Source organism: Durio zibethinus, chromosome 14 (genome assembly GCF_047325235.1).
Source record: "Durio zibethinus cultivar Kanyao isolate XHJ-2024 chromosome 14, ASM4732523v1, whole genome shotgun sequence".
In the NCBI taxonomy this organism is placed as follows: Eukaryota; Viridiplantae; Streptophyta; class Magnoliopsida; order Malvales; family Malvaceae; genus Durio; species Durio zibethinus.
Genome location: NC_143175.1, coordinates 20,677,705 through 20,686,221, shown reverse-complemented (window position 1 = coordinate 20,686,221; position 8,517 = coordinate 20,677,705). Strand labels below are relative to the sequence as shown.

Here is an 8,517-nt window from a genome sequence, read left to right as displayed (position 1 = left end):
TATGATTTATTTTTTCATATAATATTAAATACAGTAATTTAAAAATATCAATGATTTATGATATTGTATCAAATATGATAATTTAAAATCACTAATAATCAAATCACCTCAGCAATCTTATACCATGATAATTAAATTACTGTGATGATATTGAAAATGATAAATGTTACCTGATGGTTTAGAAAAGTGAAGATGGGAATGCTAGACCAAAGAAATATTCATACAAAATTCCAATCAACAAAAGGAAAATCCATGCTGTTTAGGAATTAAGGGCATAACCCAAAATTAAAAGTACGAAATCCAAAGTTGTATTTATTCGCAGCAATGTAATGATCCAAAACGAACCCGAGTTTCTAAACCATGTCTATGGAACCTTACAGCAATAACTTTAAATTATCAGTATCACGCTTGAGACAGCAGCAACGAAGTGAAGGATTATAACCCCACCTTCCCCCAAGAGAAAAATGAAAGAAGAAACTTAACCTTCTTATATCCTTTAGGGTAATAAGTTTCAAGGAATCTTCATTTCTGTCCCTGGGGAGTCTACGGTGGATGAAGAACCTTGAGCAGAAGTTTCCTCCGAAGGAGAATGAGTAAGCTTCCAAAACATAATCTGGCAAACATTCAATACAATATGATTCCTTCTGTTAATAACTAATTTTTCAATGTGCAAAATCCAACCAATTGTTTAAAACCTTTTTCATAAAGTATACCTCAAATTATTGATTAAATTTCCACATTAATAGTTCTCAACAATTAAGACTTAGTTACTCCAACTTTACTCAAAGTCACAGCAATTGTCCAAGTTCACGTGAGTGCTCTGTGTACAAAAATCTATTAAAAATCATGGTTGTAATCCAATTTTTATAAGATGTGCATAGCATGGAATTGAGTGTCAAATAGGGGAATAGGGCATAATCAAGATAAGATCACAATTCACAACATAGGAGCATAAATATCTACAGTATGTTCCTTTTTTATTCGTAATTTGTATAAGACGAGTATTTCACATTTATTATGATGAAATGGAATTTATGACTATTAATTTGTTTGTAGCATTAGATTAGTATTAGTTAATGATCCCGGCTCAATGAGTCCTTTCTTCTATAAAGTTCTAGGGGTGAAGAAAACTTCAATGTTAGCTCTAGGTATGGGGTCTTATCAAGCCACTTTATTCTTTTTTTCCTTTGTGATTTTCGTTTTTAAGAAATAAGTTTTGCTAGGTCAAAATAAAAAAAAAAATTATACATCACATGGGACAATCTAAGGTATAATGTTTATTTAAATAAAGTAGAGGTTTGTCTATTTTTTTTTTCATTCTTTTTCATGAACTACATGTCTTCTTGTAAAAAATTCTACAACTACTGATCATGCTGTATGGATTAGAATTAGAATAATCTAAAGTTCTAGTCAAATTTATTCAGACACAACATCCAAATTCCTACAGCTGTTATAATAAGTCAACACAGAAAATTAAGTCCTTACTTGAACATTAGTTGCTGCTACCAAAGGTCCAGAAACATAGCCACCAAATAAAGAATCATTTTTGCCCGTCAAAGTGATAACAACTTTATTGCCATTACTGCCACCAGAGGCTAAGGATGCGGAGACATGCCCTGCCAGGGTCACTATTCCATACGATCCCTACAAAAGAAATGAAAAAATTAAAGCCAGCCTTCATCAGAGAAGAGATATAGTGTTTTGAGGGGTAAAGAAAAAAATGTGGTATGAGAAATTAGAAGACCTCACAATGTCCAATGAAGATTGTGTATGCACATTTAGAAGAAGATAAAAGATAAAAACATAACGGCTTAAAAATTAGCAGTCATATTTCTCATTTCTCTCGTAGGCTGTAACAACATTTCATAAGAAAAGCATTGAAAAAAGATTACTGCCCAAAATATCGAAAGCAATTAAAGTTTAATGGGAAAAAAGAGGAAAGAGTTAAATTAACACAGTCTCCTATAGAATATTCTGGATTAGAGTAAGAAGACAAAGATGAACGAAGTGCGAGAATAAAAGGCTATTCAAACACCAATGCCAAATAATGTGCAGTTACATTATGCTTATTAGCAAGAAATATTAGTATCAGCACTGATAGGAGCCATTCCATTGCATCAATTTCCAGGAAAAAATGACAGACAACATGTGGATCCTACGTTGTTTATAAGCAAAAAATATGCACCACATAGCTCCTTCTGGACCAAAAAAGAAGGGTATCAGACTGGTGACTGTTTAAAGATCAATACCGTAAAGTTCCTATTCCAATAAATACAAAGGCAATTTCTCATATTTCAAGTCTAATGTTATGCCTCCTTAAGTCAACTACACTATTCTTATGGACTAAAAGATTGACTTGGAGTACTACAAGTGCATTGTGATAAAAGGAAATCTCTTGGTAGTCATGTTAAAAGTAAGATAATTCCATTTGCTAGCCAATCACTGATTACATCAAGAAAAACTTGAAAACAGAAAATCATAAAGGTTTATCACAAAATGTTCTGTTACTAGCAATGCAGGTCTAAGCACCATGCCGTTAAGGCACGCCAGCATAAAGCGTGTAAGAAACAAATGGTAACTCAATTGAGAAATTTCACTTTCCTATCCTTTCCTTCCCATTGCCAACCCCATTCACAAAAAAAAAATAAATCTTTACTACTATTGACAGCCAGATAGAATTGACTTCAATAGAAATAAGTAATTTTGTACTATTCCTAATTATGGTTTTGAATGAAGCTGCCTTCAACATGGCATATCAAAATATAACCTTCAGCCATAAAAAACAATTCATAAATTCTTACAAGGATTTTGAAGAAAATAAGAAACATTCAAAAGCAATTAAAAGCACAAAACAAATAATGAAACATGTCATCTCTAGGACTTCACTGAAACAAAAGGTTATATAAGAAAATAACACATAAGCCATATAAATGGCACAAGGCAGAAAACAGAGAGCTGGATATGAATCAGACAAGAAGATAGTCCCAACAATGCCCTATTAAACTCTTAAAGGGGCATTAATGTTCCTAGAACTAGGCTTACCCTTAGCCAGGCCAGTGGTCCCAAATAAACCCTCTTAGGCAACAGTCCAAAATAAAATACCTCCTCACCATGAAGACTACTATAATTACAGCATAAACATTAAATCATGTCCAGTGAATCTAGGCAAACTACTACATTCCTTACACTAATCTGTCTACCTCTCCCTATTACGTATGATTAGGCTTTCCTTTGTCTCTTCCGTTCAATACAATTAAATGCATCTATTTATCCATATATGTAGGTATTTTCTTGTGCGGGTGAGAAAAAGAGAGCATTTCATAACACCTAACGTGCTATGTGCTGATTGGCCAAAAAAATGTGCCATGTGATCTATCATGAGATCAAGAGAAGAGAGAGAATTAAAAAAGAGTGTAGAAACATTACAAAAATTCCAATATCTCAGCACCAAAATCCAATCAAGACCAGTTGATAGTCTCTAGTTAGTCCGCACCAGTATTGAAGTATAACTAGTGTAGGAAGATGCCAGTAAGCTTAGCTGCTAAATTCTTTGGGGGCTGTACCAAAGAACTGAATTCGAATCCTGCCTTCTTCAGGGATGGGAGGGTTTCAGAACGGAAAGGACTATGATCCGTTGTATAGCCCAACAATTGTACCACAAAAGTTATGGCTAGAATAGGACCGCCAAATACACAAGTGCACCAACCATAGAACTTTTGGCTTGGTGGTCAACTACCCACCCTATGAGAGTGAGGGAAAAAAAGATTAGGAAGAAAAATTAGAACGAAATAGTTTTATACGCAACAAAAGTTTTGGGTTTGAGGAAGAGAGTGAAAAGAGAAGGAGGGTAAGGGTAAAACCAAGTTGGTGAACAACTAACTTTTTTTTTTTTTTGATAAGCGGTGAGCAACTGACTTATTTAAATCCTCTAAGGAACCCAAGTTGGTGTGGAACCAATTCTTTTGCCTTAATAGACTAGCATAGATAAGAATCATCATCCAATTATCTTAAGCTTATAACATTAGTATTTGAGAAATATCACTAAGAAAAGGCTATTTATTCACTCAACGAAACAATAAATAAATAAGCGAACAAAAAATTTGCTTGGTCAGGATTCATTCATTTACACCTCCACTTAACATTAACTATTCCTATGTCATAAAAGCAAACAACTATAGCATCATGTAACAAAAAAATAAAGCTCTTGATGAAAGACCATGGTGAAAAAAATTAGTTGTCAATGCGCATAAACTCAAAAGACATAAATAAGGTAAGAGAAACTACAGTGAAATGGTATGATTTCATAATTGGGAACTCACCTCATATGTCGAAGCATTACCAGAGTGAAGAATGCTAGCATGAGCAACGGATCCCACGGCAGAAACAATGTAAGCATGGCAAGAACAACTTTCACAAAATGAAGTTATTTTTGCAATTATGTCCTACAAGTATAAAAAATTGTTCTCATCATCATAACTAAACTTCATTGAATAGAAAATTAGATAAAAAAATTAAAAATTTACAATAATTCTTCCGTCGCAATGCACTATTTAATAAGTAAATAGAATTACTAACATAATTTTGTTAAAAGTAAAGTAGCCTCAAGGATCCATACTTACCTCCCCAGCATTGGCAATCATTGAACAGGGAAGAAAATTTCCCTCGGTTACATTTATATCCAAAGCCTCTGCAAATATCATAATCCATATGAGTGAAAATAATATATAAGCCTTATTAATTGTATTTAAAAAAAATAAATATAACATTTATATGCATGTCAGTAATTCAAACATCAGATTCTTTTTATTTTCGTAGTATAATCTCATTAAGAAATGAATTAAATTTGTATCATGGTTCATATTTAATCCTTATCTATATCAATATTGATTAGTCTAAGCCAGAATACGATCTACCTTGATTTGAAAAGTATTCAGTAGGTCTCTGATGGAAAGATTGAGAGATTGAAAAGTCTTCATTACAAAGGACAAATCCACTTGGAGTTCCCTTCCTCTTCCTTTTCCTTGTAATCAGCCTGTCATTTTCTTTATTCCTTTGGTCTTCATCCATGCCAAAAGGTGCAGGCAACTTACTTTCACCCTCTTCCATAAAAATCTATGTTTCTGTATTACGCAGCAGAACTATTTGGTTAAAAGAAAAACAAGAAAAGGGAAAAAAAGGAAAAAAAAGACCACATGAAATGTCTGATCACATTTACCAATAAAGAAAATCGGAAAAGATCTTAAACATCAGATTCTTCTAAATTAAAATACAACTGCATGTACTAATAGGCCATATCTAATAGCACCACCACAATTAGATATGCAGAAATGGCATTTATAGCAAAACTTGTTATCATTTACCAAAAACCGGTAATATTCCAGATTGCATTTTATTGAACTTCTATTAATAGAGCATAAGATAGGACATTATAAATTTCTCTTTCTGATATGTTTTGTTATTTAAACTGAAATACAAAAGAAGGCCACAATGAGAACATCTTACCTCTCTAATGTCAAGACAGGCAAGTGATCCGTCTTGTATTTTCAATTGGAAAAATGTCAAATGTATTTTTTTTTCCAAATCTACTTTAATCATTTGAAATTGAATACACTAAAAAATGATAGAAAGAAAAGTTGACCATGTTTAGTGAAAGACCTATAAACTCACCAACCAGCTAATATATAATAACCATATTGAAATAAAAAGGTTTAAAAGGTAGAATTCTTTACCAGCCCCATATCCGTTATGTTTTGGATTTGGATACTCTATAGTTGGTAAGAACAACTATTCTTCCAATAAACGTCAAGAAAGGCACCCCACGTCAGCATGCAGACTTTGCACCATTCACATTGCCCAAACATGGACAATTTCAGTAATTAAAGTGTGACCTGAATTCAGTAAAACAATAAGCATAAATCAGTGCCAATTAGTCATCTTGATGGTCAACATACACTGCAATTGCAGCTTATATCTCTGCATAGGTAGTGAATACAAATTCTGGCAGCTTCATATTGGCAGAAAATAATGATAAGGATTAAAAAAATGCATTAACCTAAACAACATAGAAAGGAGAATAACCATCTTTGCTAGATTGATACAATAAGAAAAGAAATGAAAAAGATTTTCCTCTGAAAAAGCACTGGTTACATAGATGGAGGTTCTCTTTCCTTCACACTTTTCCTTTGAATTAGTACTTCATTGCCGGATTTCTAAAATTTGATGTTAGGAGTACTGTTTGACATTGCTAATTAGAGTGAAAGAGCACATAGAACTTCATATAAATAATATGGCATGATTTTCTCATAACTAAACTCAACTCAACTAAACCTCAAACCAAACTAGTTGCATCAGCTAAATTGAATCCTTTTCATCCATTCCATGCAGTATTTTTTAAAAGATAATTGGATATCCGGTCCTTCCTAACTACTTAATCCCATGTAATTGTAGGTGTACTCCACCCTCTTCTTTCCTTCAACATGTATCAAAATTCAAAATAGTCTTCCATCCAAACCATATTTTCACTTTTGCGCCCCAAGTGTCCATGTCAACCTTAATTATTTCTTAGGCGGCTGTGCAAATACCCACAATTACACACAAACACACATGGCAGTGCAAATGGAGAGAGACATACATGAAATTTCTTAGGTGAAGTAAGTAAAGTTCTCTACTTAACAAGATTAAATAAAAACTAAATTTGAAAATAAAAAGCAATAGATTGAAAAGTGTTGCTATATAGGTCAAGTGTGCAAATTTTGAAAAACTTTTAATAAATTTTCCTATATTTTTTAGATAGGCATTTTCAGTAAAAATGTTGACAGAATTTTTACCTTTAAATAAATATTAACAAGTTTGAATCATAAACAACATTGTTAATAATTTTTTTACATATTATTGATCTTCTTATTGAACTCTATCAATCTATCGATTTGAAATTTTTATTAAAATTTCATTAAATCATTTTTAAAAAGGAACTTCACAAACTTTACCCAAAGACCTTCATCTAAGTTTTGTCTGTGCAAATGACACCAACATTATGCATTTTCCCATCCTAGTTGCCAAAAATTAAGAAGATGCTATAATTAGAGAACACACATTCTAAACTGAAAATATCCAATTAACAAGTTTGTGCATTTTAACCAAAACTAACCAAAATTTGAACAAATGTATAGAAAAAATAATTAAAACAATAATACACCGTAATTTTCTTTATAGAACTCACATTCAATCGCGAAAATAGGTTGCTATCTGCTTTTTCCACTGACAGCAAACTCACAATAATCATAGTCTATTACTATCCAACATACTTATATAATCATTCATACGTCCAAAATTTACAGCTTTCGATCCCTACACATACAAGTAGTTTTTTCTCTAACGTTCATTGGAATTCAAAAATTCTTATAAGAATGAGTCTTCTTCAAATAAGAGGTTTAAAGAAAAGTTGAATAATAATGCCCCAATTATTACCATTTTTTTTTTCTATTTTAACGTAACTTTTACAACAAAGTTGGACATGCATTTAAAAAAAGAATTCAACAATATCTTTCATTGTTGACTGACTTTTAAGAAGAAATAATCAAATTCAAAGAGAAGAACAAACCTAAAAGAAACAATATACATTAATTCTTGAGTAACAATTTCAATGAGAATTTCAAGCATTATAAAAGAAAATTAAACTAATAGAATCGTACAATTTAAAGTGAATTACCGAAATGAAGAGAAAAATGGATGTTTGAGATTGAGAATCCTTCGATTTAACGGAGACCAGAGGGTTTCTTTTTTTGTTTTCGCGCTCTCTTTGCAGCAATTTATTAACTGACTTTTTTATAAACTTGCTTTTATGAAAAAATAAATACAAAAAAACTAATAGTAATCACGGGGTTAAATCGGTAAAACGACATGTTTCCGCGTGCTTGCCATTAATGATTGCGAGTTTGCGACGGGACGCTCACTCTCGGGATTTTGCATCTATGTCCTTAGATTTTATTCTATTCTATTATTTTACTGTTTTGCATTCTTTTTATTTTGATTTTTTGAACGTTTTACAAAAACAAAAATTTTGATTGGTCGCCATTTATTTTAGGTTTTATTCATTTTAGTTCCTACTAAAACTAAATTTCTTTGTTATAGTTATTTCAATTAACTGATAAGGTAATAAAAATTAAACTAAGCTAAAAGACCAAAATTATTTTTTTAATTCCAATTTTCTAATATTGTTAGAAAAATAATTATTAAATTTAGTACTGTAAAAATTCCTTTTACATTTATTTGATCAATTCGCTTTGAGTACGATAATCTTGGCTTCTTGTATTTTCATTATTAAATTGTATAAAATTAACTATTAATTTGTTGTATTGCTTACATGGATATAAAGATAATGATATCGTAATAATTGTTGTTTAAGCTTATATAAAAAAAAAAGATATTGAAGAATATATAATTTAATTTAATTAATTCATGTAATATTTTTTTATTTAATAATTTTAAAATTTAATTTCATATTTATAATTTATTCTT

At 31.2% G+C, this 8,517-nt stretch overlaps 1 protein-coding gene across 1 annotated transcript; it reads right to left on the bottom strand.

The window, feature by feature from the left end:
- Positions 1 to 202: 202 nt before the first annotated feature.
- On the bottom strand, positions 203 to 7,843 carry LOC111294957 (AT-hook motif nuclear-localized protein 8-like). The gene is made up of 7 exons (XM_022888263.2): positions 7,709 to 7,843; positions 5,730 to 5,888; positions 4,914 to 5,120; positions 4,620 to 4,687; positions 4,320 to 4,442; positions 1,486 to 1,644; positions 203 to 613 (listed from the first exon to the last, which is right to left on the bottom strand). The coding sequence occupies exons 3-7, from the start codon at positions 5,104 to 5,106 to the stop codon at positions 512 to 514; spliced, it is 645 nt and encodes a 214-aa protein (XP_022743998.1). The 5' UTR covers positions 5,107 to 5,120; positions 5,730 to 5,888; positions 7,709 to 7,843; the 3' UTR covers positions 203 to 511.
- Between the last annotated feature and the right edge of the window lie 674 nt (positions 7,844 to 8,517).

What these genes read in the sequence shown, in the direction of transcription:
- LOC111294957 (XM_022888263.2), bottom strand. Translation starts at nt 5,106, where the DNA reads ATGGAAGAGGGTGAAAGTAAGTTGCCTGCACCTTTTGGCATGGATGAA. An exon ending in TGAATACTTTTCAAATCAAG is followed by an intron (nt 4,688 to 4,913) that starts GTAGATCGTATT and finishes TGATATTTGCAG; the next exon opens with AGGCTTTGGATATAAATGTA. An exon ending in GTAATGCTTCGACATATGAG is followed by an intron (nt 1,645 to 4,319) that starts GTGAGTTCCCAA and finishes TTTCTTTTGTAG; the next exon opens with GGATCGTATGGAATAGTGAC.